The sequence below is a fragment of the Notolabrus celidotus genome, chromosome 19 (genome assembly GCF_009762535.1).
Source record: "Notolabrus celidotus isolate fNotCel1 chromosome 19, fNotCel1.pri, whole genome shotgun sequence".
Classification (NCBI taxonomy): Eukaryota; Metazoa; Chordata; class Actinopteri; order Labriformes; family Labridae; genus Notolabrus; species Notolabrus celidotus.
In genome coordinates this window covers 28,499,199-28,515,292 of record NC_048290.1, presented here as the reverse complement: position 1 = coordinate 28,515,292, position 16,094 = coordinate 28,499,199, and the positions used below count along the sequence as shown (strand labels likewise).

Genomic DNA, 16,094 nt, shown 5'->3' with positions numbered 1-16,094 from the left:
CAGAATGAGAGCATTTTCTGATGTCAATCAAACCAGGGCTTTGAAACAATGAAAAGAAAAGATGATTTTTGTCTCCCCTTATTTTCTGGATCTCCACTACCACTTTCTTATTATGCCTATTTTTTCTGCTACGAGTAGCTCCTCAATTAATTTATTTTTGTTTGTGCACAACACTGTCAATATTCCACCATATGGAGTGCCAATACTCTCTAGCTGAATGTGCTCACATAATTACCTTTAACAACTCTTCAATCTTAAAACTTTGAAAGCATTAGCACACAACTGAGACACACACACAGTCTGATGTGGCATAAATCTTAACTACAGACAGTTTCTTTTGAAACATTACCATTCACTTTGTTTTACTCTTCTATGTACAGTAGGCTAGGATGACCTCTGCTGTTTCTCAGCCCATCTTTTGGAGCAGTGGTTCAAACAATGTTTCTGCTGATTGCAACTTTAAGAGAGGGTGAAACACTTTTAGCTTTTAGAAAAAAGTATCTGCACAATCTTTGTTGATTCATGGAGTCAATTTAACTTTCCTGCTTTCTTTTGGATTCTTTAACCAGCATGCTCACCCCAGGCATTACAGTTACATTGCAGAAACTCTTCCAGGAAATTGTTGTTGTTTCTCATTGTGCCTGTTGTTGCTGAGGGTCAATTTAATTTCCCTGCAAACCTTTGCCAAGCCCTCTGCAGAGATGGCAATCCCAAGGATGAGGGGGCGAATATCAGGCGGCGGAGAGCTGAAGTGAAGAGTTAATGGGATTTTTGCCAACGTTGTCTTTACAGAAGGGTTGCCTTGCAATCGATCCGTGTCACTCACCTCTGATGAGTACTGATCAAAAACCTATTTAAAATCTGCCATCTCTTAGGTTCTCTTATAGGCTGTCAGGAGGAGAAAGGAGGCAGCTTTAGCTGAGCTGAGTTTGATGAAGGGAGAAGAGAAAAAAAGGGAAAAAGCAGACAAAGGAAATCTCAGGGGACAAAAGGCAGAGGAAAAAGAGAGGAAAAGAGCAGTGCTTGAGTTGAAGCTGGCATGCATCCATCATTCAGATCAATGCAGTCAGCGGAGCTGCTTTGATTGGCAGCAACTTGATTGGTTTTAGTGGATATGGAGTTGCACTGTTAACCTTTATTCATGCAGCTTCTGTTATTACTAGATTAAGTTTCTCTCTTAAACCAATTAAGTCATTATATCCTTTGAATTAATGTCATATACATTCACTCTGCTTCACTCAAGCAAACGAAAAAAGAGAGAACAAAATGTATACAAATGCACAACTGCTTCTTTGCTGAACAGCTCACATAATCTGTACACGCAGTGTCCACAGACTGTAAACATGAACAGGTGCCAGACTTTCCCAGCAGTTTTGGAATACTTTGAGTCCTTGAAATGTCTGGAATGACCTTTGAACTCTGTGTCTACTGTTCCCTTTCCAGGACTGGCTGAGCAAGTTCGGCTACCTCCCGCCCCCTGACCCAGTGACGGGTCAGCTTCAGACCAAGGAGGCCCTGACCAAGGCCATCAAAGCCATGCAGAAGTTTGGAGGGCTGAAGGAGACCGGAGTCTTTGGTATGTGGCGTTTGTGGTAATCAAATGAAAGAGCTTGTTCTCTGGCTGGAAGGTAGAAAAGTAAATAGAAGAACAATACACACAAAACAGTGGTCTCAGACATTTTCATTTTCTCAACTTCTTAGTCTATAAACAGCATTCATCTGACACAGACAATGTCTGTCGTTTCCCCTCCAGACCAAGCTACACTGGGTCTTATGAAAACACCCAGATGTTCTCTGCCAGATGTGTCTGAGGCGGAGGGGACAATGGGCCGCAGGAAACGCAGCCCGACACCCCAGAACAAATGGAATAAGAGGCATCTATCCTGGAGGTAGGAAACAAAAAATACTGTATAAACTAAACTTGGAACTGTGTTGATTTCACAAAAAGAACTCACCTTTATTGATTATGAAAAGTGAGTGATCAACAGGTTACACTCCTACTGCTTTCAAGTATCATATAAATTTGGGGCAATATACATCACATCCATTAAAAAGCAATCATGCTTATATATTTAAGTACCATAAAGGGTTGATTTGTGTGTGTTGAGCTATACACTCTCTGGTTGACACAAAGTCACTCTTTAAGACGATAGAGTGCTGCTTCAGAAGTTTCAGAAGTCAAGAATGGATTAAATGAAGGACAAATATTCTGCAAAGTTTGCTCAGTGTAATTTGTGCATTCAGTTCCTGTGAGCTGTATGCAGCTCTCTACAGATTCAGTTCAGGACATCACATCAGTGCAGTTGACAGAAAGTCAGAAATTCCCCCCATTTCTCCTCCGTCCTCTCTCATAGATTAAATTAGAGGACTCTACCTCGAGCCGGAAATCTTCTGCTCTCCAAATCCATTTTAAGGAGGGGATCTTGCAAATGTGACAAGCTGATTAGAGAGACATTTGATAAACAACAAGCGCAGCTATCCTCTAATGGGGTACAAGGAGTCCTCATTAAATGTGAAGAACAAACTGTTGCCTTAAGTGATGAAAAGTCGGTACTTCAAAACATCCTGTCGGTATCGCAACCAGGTACAGGAAGTTTAGAAGATTTTTATCAAAGTTGATTTGATCAATAACAGGATATACAGAAGCATGTGCAGTTACACTGCAATTATACGGTACAATACCACTGAAAACCCTTCTCTCTCTACTTGATATTAAGTGTCTTTTGATTTATGATTGATTCAAATGGTCACCCAGAGCAGAGTTATTCCTGCATAGAATAATGCGAGGCAGTCACTTCTGTCAAGCTTTGTATCGCCCTGAGCTCTCTTCAAAGCCTGACAGGTCTTTTCATGAGGAACACTGTTTTTCAAAAAGGACAGCACATGGTATATTCACCATTTCTAACTGCAATTATGGCATCACACCCATTTGGTAGCAGTGCTGTATCCTAATTAGTCTGGTTCACCAGAAAGGCGCTGCCAAAACTGCCAAAAGAGAAAGAAGCAAAAGAAATGAAAAGTTTTCTCCAGAGAGTCTTTGTGTGCCTTTCTCAATCCACACCATACACCCTCTTACTGTATACTTAGGATCTGTCTGTGCACTTGTGTGGAGGGTTTGCCACATTGAGTGCCATAAAACACACCTCTGAGTGTGGAGTGGGAGTCGGTTGTTAAACCCTCAAACAGTGATTAGCACAACTGCTGACTTCAGGCTCGCTTATTCTGTATGGCTGTAATGCATAACCTGATGTCTGTACTTTGCAATACTTTCATTTGTATTTCTGCATGTTTGCTGGAAGCTCACTGATGAGTACACGGTGAGTTCAGTGTCCAGCAGTGAGGCTGACAGATCAAGCTAGACCAGCAAAACACAGAATACTTTTGTAAATGGTGGAACTTTTTGAGGAAAGGTTGTAGAAGTAGGTTAGAAACTATGAACACTTGTTGTTAATGTCCTTCATCGGTACTACCAAAAGAACTCTCTGTCCCCGACATGATGCATTTAATGGCCTCATACGCTGCCATGCTGCACATTGCTGCACATTGCTGCACATTGCTGCACATTGCTGCACATTGCTGCACATTGCTGCCTCTGATTTTGCCTGTTGTTGACAGACACAGAATCAATGCTAGGTCTGAAGTGACAATTGTCATAGTCATTAAAACTTAAATTTAAAACCTGACCAACTGCCCATATACTTTTTGGGTGTCAAACTGGTTTGTCAAGTGTGCCTAACATTAGCAGAGCTAGCACCCCTAGCCTTCAGTTGTCCTTTCAAGTTGACATCCACATGTCTTGTGCTGGTTACACATAGCTCTAGTTAAGTGTTTAAATGCCAGTTAAAGCAGACACAGCCTGCATACAACATCGTCTCCATTCTCTAGATCAGGGGTGTCCAAAGTGCGGCCCGGGGGCCAATCACGGCCCAAGGTCCATTTATTGATGGCCCCAAGCTTCCATCTTAAATTGTGTTATTTATAGCACAGAAATTAATCACATTCTGAATCATCTGTACATTTGCAGTTTCTTTCAAGCACAAACAAAACTAAAGTCAATCCAGAAACGTCTCAAAAAGCTTCATATGGACTACTTGTATAAAGGCAAAGCACTGGGAATTCTGCAAGACAGCAGTAAAGAAGAAACACAAGAACTCTTAAAGTTGACAGGTTTTTCAAATTAATGTTTTTTATCATGATGTGAGAATGTCAATAAAAGTTCAGAAGACACAAAAGAGGACACAAGACAAGATCAAAATTAGGACATTTTCCAGAAAAGGCAAAATTAGGTGCATAAAAATGGTTTAGAACTCAGGAAAGTAATGATTGTGTTATAAAATGTTGTCTGCTGGTCAGAAAAGTCTTAAAAACAACATGAAAAAGAAGTGTGATGAAATCCAGATAGTAATCCTGCCATAGGAAAATAATGAGACAATATTTTTCCCACATTACCCGACCCGAATGAAAAACATTTTCCTCCAGAAGAAGATGAAGTTTGATCATGTTTATGTGGCTTGTGGAGAACGGAGGACTTCCTAGTTACTGATTTATTGAGATAAAAAGTAAAATAATTGTTAATAAATATTTCATATATAACTTTTATGATTCCTAAGTCTCAGTAGGAGTCACTGGCCCTGAAGTATTCTGACAACATCAAATGTGGCCCTCTTTGAAAAAAGTTTGGACACCCCTGCTCTAGATCAATAAACTGCCAACCCTGCTGCACAACCAGATGCCATCTGTCATCTGTGCTTGTTCACATTCAGGTAGTGGAGCCTATTAGCATTATGGCAGTATACACTTACTGGAGCTACAGCCCCCGCAAGTGTTGGAAGCTGTGCTCTTGACTTCTTAACATTTGGGCCTTCAGTAAGACAACTATAATCAACTCACTTAACAAACTACCAACGCTGGTGCCTACTAGAGAGGATGACAACATTGAATCATTGAGTCGACTAAACACACAACCCAAATCAATATCTCCTCCACTGTTGGCATGTTTGTTGTCAGAATCCTTTGACTCTACGTCACTGGTGTAACTTTTGAATCTGAGTGACATCCTCTGGATAAGGCATTATGTAACATCCCAATTTAAGGGACGTGCAGGAGTATGATGTTTATATTGTGGAAAACGTGGATTTTTATACATAAAGAAAGCTTAAGTCCTACTCGTTGGGGGCCCATCGGGGCTGGGTGGGTGGCTGGTGTCCCTGTCACCCTCCGCCCCCCTGCTGCCCCCTCCCCTGTGGGGGCCTGGTCCGCGGCTGCCCTCGGGGCCGGGTTTCCCGGGGTTCCCTCGCGGTCCTCTTGGGGGGGTGGGGTGGTGCGCAGCTGGGGGGGTGTTACTACGGCAGCCATTGGGGTGTCCCTCCATGCCCCCGCGGCCTGGTCCATCAGTCGCAGGGCATGGGTGGGGGGGCGTGGCTTGGGGGAGTGGTCGGGCCGTCTGGGGGGGGCAGGTGGGATTGGCCCTGCCGCCTCCGCCCTCCCCCCGCTCCGGCGCGCCGGTTGGCGGGCTCTGGTCCTGGTCCTGCCCGTCTGCCTGGCTGTCTGCTCCTGGTGCCGGGCCCCCTCGGCCCTGGTGGCTCCTTTGGCTCCGTCTTGGGGGGCTGTGGGGGTGGTGTTGTGGGGGTGTCCCTTGGGGGGGCTGCGGGATCTCTCCCCCCTCGCCCCCCTTTCCTCCTACTGGGTGACCTGGCGGTCGCCCTGGGTGCTCCGGCGGTACCTGCTTGCTTCCGGTCTGGGTCCTTGGCTTGTCCCCTGGCCTGGGTCTCCCGCGGCGGGTTGGGTCCTTCGGTCTGACTGCTCTCGCGGCCCGGGTGCTGAGCCGTACCGCTCGGCTGGTCTGACCCAGGTGGTTTCATCTGCACCAGTGGTGGTCTTGTTACACAAATAGAACACAGCACGGCGGCAACCCTCCGCGACCCAAGCTTCAGTAATGATTGTGGACACTAAGGGTTGCTTCATCATTAGGATCACCCCACGGATTTTCTTTTTGGCATCATGGTGAGATGGTCCCTCTCCATCTAAGTGTGTTAGGTCTCTCTCTCCTTCTCTCTCCCTGTCCCTTTGTATAACCTTATGTAATCTTTCTTTCACTTTCTCTTATTTTTTTTATTTTTTTTGGCCCACCTAGGTGTGCACGCCCTCTTTTACAGAACATGATATTAGCTGCCAATAAAAGATAGGCCAGAGTTCTAAGAGGGATGGTGATGGTCTCATGCACACAGTCACAAGCACAGAAGAAAAAGGTTTTCTTTCTTTTCTTTTGCTGCAAGAATAAATTGCATGAATATTTGACTGTTTGTGACAAACATGACACAAACCAGAAATATATATGCAGACAAGAAAAAAAGAAAAAGAGAAAAAAAAAAAAAAAAAAAAAAAAAAAAAAAGAAAGCTTAAGTAAGCCTTTACCAGCCATGCATAGAGCCATTTACAGTTTGCCATTGATGAAGAAGTTTATTTATAAAGCACCATTCATACAAGGGCAATTCAAAGTGCTTTACACAGTTAAAAACAAAACAAAAACCAGAACAGTGACAATCGACAAAAACATACAGCAAACATTTAAAACATTAAAATTGTATTTGCGGTCAGTTATGTTTGATCTAGAGCAGGGGTGTCCAAACTTTTTTCAAAGAGGGCCACATTTGATGTTGTCAGAATACCTCAGGGCCAGTGACTCCTACTGAGACTTAGGAATCATAAAAGTTATATATGATATATTTATTAACAATTATTTTACTTTTTATCTCAATAAATCAGTAACTAGGAAGTCCTCCGTTCTCCACAAGCCACATAAACATGATCAAACTTTATCTTCTTCTGGAGGAAAATGTTTTTCATTCAGGTCGGGTAATGTGGGAAAAATATTGTCTCATTATTTTCCTATGGCAGGATCACTATCTGGATTTCATCACACTTCTTTTTCATGTTGTTTTTAAGACTTTTCTGACCAGCAGACAACATTTTATAACACAATCATTACTTTCCTGAGTTCTAAACAATTTTATGCACCAAATTTAGCCTTTTCTGGAAAATGTCCTAATTTTGATCTTGTCTTGTGTCCTCTTTTGTGTCTTCTGAACTTTTATTGACATTCTCACATCATGATAAAAACATTAATTTGAAAACCTGTCAACTTTAAGAGTTCTTGTGTTTCTTCTTTACTGCTGTCTTGCAGAATTCCCAGTGCTTTGCCTTTATACAAGTAGTCCATATGAAGCTTTTTGAGACGTTTCTGGATTGACTTTAGTTTTGTTTGTGCGCTTGAAAGAAACTGCAAATGTACAGATGATTCAGAATGTGATTCATTTCTGTGCTATAAATAACACAATTTAAGATGGAAGCTTGGGGCCATAAATAAATGGACCTTGGGCCGCGATTGGCTCCCGGGCCGCACTTTGGACACCCCTGATCTAGAAGAAGAAGAAGAAATTCTATTTTTTCACTGTTGGAAACATACTAAGTACTGTTATACACACATACATTAAAAAGTATCTTAAGGTCATACACTGTGGTGAGATGTCAGAGTGAGGGGGCTGCACATGGACGTGCACCTAGACAAGTCGTGGGTTCTTTTCTCTAGCGCACCTCAGCATTGCCCAGGAGGTGAATTGGCACTTCTCCAGCTACCAGCCCTGCTTGATTTACATTAATAACATAAAATCAATTTTTGAAGGTCTAATAACCATTTTCTAGTTGTGTTTATTTGCTTGTTGGATATACAATATAAAACTTAACAGAGTATAAACATCTGCTACAGATCACCACAAAAATAAATGCCACTGATGAGTGTAAACTTTTTAGTTGTATTTAATTTCATTTTGAACTCGGCACATTTAGTTTATCCAATTAAACAGGCTTTAATGTGAGAAATGTCATGATGAGAACTCTCAAAGCAAGTTGCTTGCAAAAGGATTTGGTTGAGCCAGTAGTCACAGCACACATGCATGTGTGCAAACAGAGAGGAGGTTCCACCTCCCTCTTAATTTAAGCATTAAAAACATAAAATGAAATATGTTCAGCCAAAGTTCAGCCCATAAACACCAATGTTCAGATCATTCCAAGCTTCTTTCAATGCGGCTAAATGCACTACTACATTGACATCATCGCCTCCTCATTTTTCAGAAGCTCTGCCAGAGGTAGTGTATGAAGTAATCCATGGGAAGGCAGAGGGTTTTTAGCAATAAACTGAACATGAAGATCAATAGCTGAGAAGTGGATAATGCCGCCAGAGCGCTTTGAGAGGTTTTACGGATGTTTCGAATCGTTTTCTTGCCATAAGTCTGGCTCGATGTTGGAATCAATTTCAACTGCTGTGAAGAAACAGAACAAGCATAATGCAAACTCTTCAGAGCCATTATTCAAGCGTACAGTTGGTGAGTAATGGATAGAACTACTGTTTTAGTTGTGCTTCTTTAGTGGTGTAGGACTTGTTTGTACCACTCCTTTGTTCTGGGAAGGGAATGTTTGGGACTTGTTGTATGACGAAAATGACAGACATCCATGACCAGTGTAACAAGAGGCTGATTCAACAAAAAGCTGGCATAAGCGTGTTGGCCAGTGTGTGCAGAATATGAATATACACATAATTTAAGAAGAGGGAGACAACACACAGACTCCTGCACACAGACACAATATATCCTGGATGCACATACACACAGGTGTGTGTGCATTGCCTCCCTCCTGGTGGGCTTTAACTTTCCTTTTTTCTTTGTACTGCTGCCAATCATACACAGCGCTCCTGTCAGCCCGCTCCTCTCTGAAATAAGACAGGTTTGTCTTCAGTCCAGAGAAGAGCCTTTGTATTCACAGCACTCAGATTTGTAGAACAGTGCGCTGGCTTCAGATCCAGAGAGATTTCCATATAGTGCAGATTTGCAGAAAAGCACCATAACAAAGCATTGATATTCTGCATAGATTGGCCTCCTCTATAATTCTCTTGGTGTGCTTCCTGCTTCTGCCTTTCTCAGCTGGTGTTGTGGCACTTGCATAGCAATTCTTCCTTCACTGCTTGGTTCAGAAATGTATATCATATCTGATATTTCATGGTGGATCTGCTTAATTAGATTATATGGGTGGATACCAGAACTGACAGAATGGAGATAGTTTGCATTACAGCTAATCAGCTAACTGTAGTCGAACAGAGACATGTTAGTGTCCAGATCCAGCAGATCATCTTGCTTTAAGAACAGCTTTTAAATTACTGGGACATTTTTTGATCAATGTTACACTTACCATTATATCAAAGTATATGGCAGTGTTTGAATTTTTTTATTAGTACCTATCAGAGCCATAGACTGTAAAAAATATGGACGTAGTATCCGTGACGTCACCCATCTGTTTCTGAAGAGCTGTTTTGAGACCAATCGGCTGTGGCAGCCATATTGCTTCTGTCGAGCCAGTGTGACGTAAAGAGGCGGGCTTTGAGCCTCCTAGCCAACAGCTGCAGTGTTCCCACAGGCAGCTGTGCCTCTCATTGGAAGACTAGTAATCTCAATATCTTTGAAATTGCCGAATTAGAAAAAAATTCACCCCCCTCACAGTGAGAGGACATCGAGAAATAAGCTATTCAGACTACACTCATCTTTAGTACCAGGCTGTAAACATGTTTATTTCTGCTGTAAAGATCGTCTTTTCCCCATTCATGTGTATGTGACTTCCTGTACTTCCGGAGCCAGCCTCAAGTGGATCCTCGATGAACTGCAGCTTTTAACACTTCCGCATTGACTCATATTTTTAGACCGGAGGTTGCCGCTTGATCAGAGCAGACTCATATTACCTTCTGTTTTTGTTTTTACAAAAAAGCATCATTGTAACTCATTTTGCAAAAAGCAGATGGGATGGGCGGATTGCAAAGCTTCAAGCTGATACAGTCAGGGTCTGTGCTGGTTGTTCTCGGTCAGAGAACAACCAGACCAATCATAATCATTCTAGTAGACAGAAGTTACAGGTGCAATTGCAAGCCTGTAAAGAATCGCGGCATTGGAAGAGATCAGCTTGGATGCTGCAATAGCAGGAGTTCAGTCAGACAACTCACGTTTACTTAATAAGTTTATTGCAGCATACAGTATTGTGTTTGGCGTGTGGGCTCCGAATTTCATTACTCCTCGTAGATTATTTAAATGCAGACATTAGGAGCAATGAGATAGGACTAACCCCCCGGAGCCCGCAGGTGGAAGCCGGGGAGGAGGTGGGGACAAACTTCACACAGCACTGAGCAGAACAGCAGGAGCACTGCAAGCAGAAGCAGAGACAGGGAGACTTGCCGTTTAAATAGACCGCCGAATGAGGATGTTGAGATCAGCTGATGGAGAGGTGGTGACGTGTCAGTATGATGAGCGCGGCTCGAGTTATCTGCCTGAACTAGCTTGCAGGCGGCGCTCCATTTTTATCAGAGCTGAACAACATTTCTTCATTAAAAGAAGACCTAGAGACTTTGATATACAAATGTCTTTACAATAACAGCAACAATCATGTGCTGACATGACAACAACTGCTTGTTGAACTCCTGTTATGTAGTTTACTCCTCGGGGGTGCACACCCCTGCTATGTCATATGTTCTGTTGCAGTGATTGACCCGTAATGAATGTGATTGACAGAATTTTGGTCCAATCACCTTTTTTCTCTTTAAAAGGTTCTGCCCTTTTCAAACACCTACTATGGGTTGTTGACAGATGGATGTTAAACATGACATGTCATCAATATGTGAAACAGTCTCTCTGGTGTAGCAGGTTACATGCCAGATAATGACACAATGACAGGATTGAATAGGAAAGAACATACAGTATATAATGACTTGTTGTTTAAACCACAAATGCAACTGGGCCTTCATGTCCTTGGGCATTTATCAATCATCAATCTTTATTTGTATAGTGCATTTAGAGGCCTGTTTTGACAGAACACACAACACAACTTCTTGTCCAGATTCCTTAAAAAAATGGCCTTCATCTTTAACGCCAAAAAATCTGAAGGGACTTGTAAGGACTCGCTGGGATAAATTCAGGGGCAGTCTATTGTTTACCTGACATGAACAAGATGCTCTTTTTTCCAAATAATAAACATACCAAAGTAAGCCTTTAATCCCTAAGCCTCACTATTAGAAGAATCCTAGCTTTTAGAAGCCCCCTCTTTGTTGAGTGCGCATGTTCTGCCTGTGCATGTGTAGAACTGGTGAAAAATGTTGGTTAAAATCAAAATAATCCAAATAATTAAGATTGTAATTAATCACACTGTGACTACCACAGCGTGCTTTTGACGTCATGTCCAGCCACCTGAACCCCAGGGAGAAATTTCACCCTGAGGGGTCATATGTGAACACTCAACTCAGGAAAATTTGGGGCACAGAGCTCCTTAAATTGTCTTGAAATTTACTGGTGCATGTCTGAAACCGGTTTTGTTATCACTTAATGTGGTACCTTAAAGGTGACATATCATGCAAAATGGACTTTCTAATGGTTCTCTACCTGAAATATGTGTCCCTGGCATGTCTACAAACCCCCCGAGAATGAAAAAAATCCATTCTGCCCCTGTTCTGATTTCTCCACCTTTCTGTAAATGTGTGTGAAACGAGCCGTTTCAGACTTCAGTGTTTTTGTTACGTAACAACAATATCCGGTCTGTCACGGAGTCAGAGCTCGGAGCTTGTTCAGCCCATAGACTGTATAAAATAATACTGAATCCCCCCCCCGTTTTCCTTACCTGCACAAATGTGTGCTAACAAGGAGCTTAGGAGGGAGGCATGCTAGTTGTAGGCTGTCTTAATAAACACAAAGGTCGGTTTTACTCCCCACGTCTGCAGATTTGAAGATCTAGTGGATGATTTTTATTTTTCATGGATAAGTGCTAGCGCTAGTAAGCATAGCTACATAGCTACATAGCTACATGTCGTAGCTGTAGCTGTGTACCAAGACACACGTCTACATACTGACAAATAAAACAAGAAACACAGAATCTGTGACCAATCCTTCAGAAAAGGTCCTGCTGCCTTTCTGGCAGAGGTCGGTTTTACTCCCCACGTCTGCAGATTTGAAGATCTAGTGGAGGATTTTTATTTGTCATGGATAAGTGCTAGCACTAATTAGCATAGCCACATAGCTACATCTTCATAGCTGTAGCTGTAGCTGTGTACCAAGACACACGTCGACATACTGACAAATAAAACAACAAGAAACACTAAATCTGTGACCAATCCTTCAGAAAGGTCCCGCTGCCTTTCTGGCAGAGGTCGGTTTTACTCCCCACGTCTGCAGATTTGAAGATCTAGTGGATGATTTTTATTTATCATGGATAAGTGCTAGCGCTAGTTAGCATAGCCACATAGCTACATGTTCGTAGCTGTGTACCAAGACACACGTCTACATACTGACAAATAAAACAACAAGAAACACTAAATCTGTGACCAATCCTTCAGAAAGGTCCTGCTACAGGCGCCTCTCCGTCAGGATCAGATTCTGGATCAGATTCAGAGGGTTGAAGTAACGCGATCTCTGAGCAGCCGTGTATATTCAGCCAACATGTAAACATTAGATCAACGTGCTGGAGAGCCGAGGCACATCCACTTCCGGAGGGGGCGTGGTCAGAGGGAAAACAGAGTGTTCTGAGGAGGACTGAAGAAGAGGGCTTTTCAGGCAGACCAAAATCTGATTTCAAAGTGTTTTTTTGAGCATAAACTTTAAAGACATGTTTTGGGAACCTCTTAGACCAATATATATTGATGAAAAAAGCATGATATGTCACCTTTAACCCTTATTAAAAATAGTGAAATAACTTGTATTTTACCAGTCTATGAAAAATAAATGAATGTAGCTGTAAGACCAAAACTTGGAGTTATGTACAGGTGTTTGTGTTCTAAATCCTTATCTGCTCCATGAAATAAATGTGTTGTGCACAATTAAGACAAACTTCCTGAGTTTATGATAGAGCACCATACTGCAGATCCAGGTGTTTAAAAGAGTTTTGAATCTCTTTATGATGCAAGTCACTGCTTAAACAGAAATATGTCTTTTATATGAAAAGCAACAAGGCTTCAAAAACCTGATTTTCATGGCAATCCCAATCAATCAAAGGTCTGAACTCTTACTCTGCCTAGATTGTTTAATTAGATGATCGTGTTAGCTTAAAGGAGGAAGCAGACTCGCCCACTCACCCCTGATTTAGCGCCTTGCAGTACGATTGACAGAGTCCGTTTGACTGGTGCTTCACACTCTCTTCTGCCTGTTCACACACATCAATCACACCATTATGTTCTGAAAATGTGCAGAGTAGGTGGTGAGTGGTGAGTGTCAGTTATTTCATAGAGGCAGTAAAACGATGAGTGCTGAGGCACGGGAACTACTCATATAAGGGAATTGGTATCAAGCAACATGTTTTTTTTTAACTGAAATAGAAGTAAATGATTCTTTTTTTTCATCATGTCAGATTCTTTGTGCTTAGGCTGAGTCCTTCATCCTCAATTTAACTCCTGCTTGCCTTCGTTTTCATTCTCTTTCACACTTGCCCATACAGCGCACTGCACTCAGCCCAGTATGTTAGCGCCAAGTTGTGTAACAGCCCACTGTTAGCTCATTATCTCATATTGTTCAACCATTATCACAGCAGACATCCTGGCAGCCATTAGCAGCCTGGCTGATAACTCAAACAGATAGGTGTAGTGAGCTGAGGGGAGAGGAGCGATGATGGGGGGTGGATGAAGATAATGAAAAGGAAACAAAGAAAAGAAGAAGAAAACATGAAATGGAAGACTTGGTGTCTCCTGTCTGCATCCTTTTAGTCTGATACTTATGGTGGGTTTTTCTGATGAATCACTGGATTTCAAACCCACTAACTGTCATCCGTGTTTTTTGACTCGCACATCATCTTCCAATTAAACAAATCACCTGTGTTAAGAATGATTGATCTATTCCCAATGGCCATTAAAATAACACCATGGATGTCCACGGTTTCATTCTGTTCTTTACATCCTGGAGTGTAATTATATTACATTTTTATACCCCACAGTTTAAAGCCTGTTTTGTGAGACCTGCGTGTAACTGCCACAGTCAGAAACCCAAAACCCAGCGAGGGTGATGAGAGCTATACTCAAAGTCAAAGGCGGTCTGTAATGACAGCATTAAATGTAGCTATAGTCATAACTCGGCAGCAGGGGTCCATCAAAGTACTAATTATAGCCATAGCTCACAGTTGTTAGAGTGTGTTAAGAAACACCACAGCTGTACTGAAAATCACCTAGCTATGGGACTTTGGGCACTAATAATAAAGCTGCCAGCAGTAATGGCCGGGCAAACCTCAGCATCACAAACCTATTTTCATTCTCTTGCTCCTATGGCGACTAAAAAATTATCTGGGAATGCTTTGAATATTCATAAGGTAATTACTGTCCAGCAGTTCTTATGTTATTTGTAAACTAAGAAAAGCTGTTTCATTTAATTAGATTTCTATATGATGTGGTATTCTGACCTTCTGGAGGAGTTTTTCTTTTGACTTTCACAGAACAACCCAAATTTCACGACTCAGCTTTTAGTTAAAGTGACTGTTTCTAATTCCAAACTAAAGGGTCGAAGAGTCTACATATGCAAGTTAACAATTAACACTTGGGTTAGGGGACTGATGGTAAAGTATTGATGCTTGATAGCTATCTAACATGCATTGTTATCATTAAAAACAAACTATAGCTAAGGTCATGTTATACATTTTGGGTTGACAATTTGCACCAATTTTAAATTTTGACCTAATAGTAGCACTCAAGGGAAATTTAAGTCCAAAGGATTACCAAATCATCCAAAAGTGCGTGGGGCGACTGTGGCTCAGTGGGTAGAGTCGGTCGTCTATCAACTGGAAAGTTGGCTGTTTGATCCCAGCTCCTGCAGTCTGAAGTGTCCTTGGGCAAGACACTGAACCCTGAATTGTGTGTGAATGTGTATGAAGGAGATAAGCTAATCCTGATGGCCCCTTACTATTGCAGCCTCTACTATTAGTGAGTGAATGTGGTGTGAATGGATGAATGTGACAAGTTGTGTAAAAGCGCTTTGAGTGGTCAGAAACACTAGAGAAGTGCTATACAAGTACAAGTCCATTTACAATTTACCATTTACAAAAATCAGTGAATCACCAAAAAACATTAGAAGAAATTATTTGCATAGAATCATGAATTTCCAAATTAAATTAATAGTTATCCATCATTTATAGTGATATTTCCAATTGGTTTTAGGTGGAAGACAAACTAATTGTTTTGTTTTTTTGTGATCAAATTATTATTATTTTTTTTTATTGTTTTTCAACTGTATAGGATAAGTCGAGGCATATCATGAAGTAAAACAAAGAAAAAATAAAATAAAATAAAAGAAGGTATGGCGACACCCACCCCAACCCACCCCACCTCAGAATAGATCTCCGTATGATAACAACAGGGAATTCATAGTGATAAAGGAAGTGAATAGTGAATAGTGACAATGACATCATTTATAACATTAATGTAAATAAAAATAAAGACAACAACAAAAGGAAATGGTCAAGTAATACCGTAATAATGCTCATTTAAATCATAAAGTTAGACACATTCTTTGATCTTAGTTATGGATTTTAACCAGGATGAGATAGTGGTTCCTGTGGCTCCGTGCATCTTGGCCACTGAGAGCTCCATAACAGCTATAACAAGATACGTATTAAGCCGCTGAGATCTTGACAAAGAATGTGGTGATTTCCACCGTAGTGCCAGCATTTCTTTTTGCTGCCGTTAGGCCAGCGAGTAATGTACATTTTTGAGGTCTAGAAATTTTAAGCACAGAAAAATCATTTAAAAGCAGAACGGTGGGGGTGCAGGGCACTTCACAGTCCAACATTTTTGTTAGACAAACTAATTGTTGACTCTCCCCAAAATGATTCAACTAAAACCAATCGCCCATATTGACAGTTTGAGAGTACTCTCAGAGAACTCCTTGCTAAGCTTACACAAGTCTAGCTAAGTCCTAGCTGGTTAAGGAACATTCTCAGAGTAACCCTGAGCAAGAGACATATCTTTATGAGGTGGAGTAGTTGATCCCATCACTAAGGATGACAGTCTTTCAAACACTGTGATTGGTTGATCAAAAAAA

At 41.5% G+C, this 16,094-nt stretch overlaps 1 protein-coding gene across 2 annotated transcripts in view; it reads left to right on the top strand.

Moving 5' to 3' along the window:
* Positions 1-16,094, top strand: part of LOC117830650 (matrix metalloproteinase-17-like) — a 169,925-nt gene that overhangs the window by 59,241 nt on the left and 94,590 nt on the right. For both annotated transcript variants that reach the window (XM_034708838.1, XM_034708839.1), the window contains exons 2-3: positions 1,444-1,576; positions 1,754-1,889. In XM_034708838.1, coding sequence (XP_034564729.1) covers positions 1,444-1,576; positions 1,754-1,889 — 269 coding nt within the window. The remainder of the gene's footprint in view (positions 1-1,443; positions 1,577-1,753; positions 1,890-16,094) is intronic.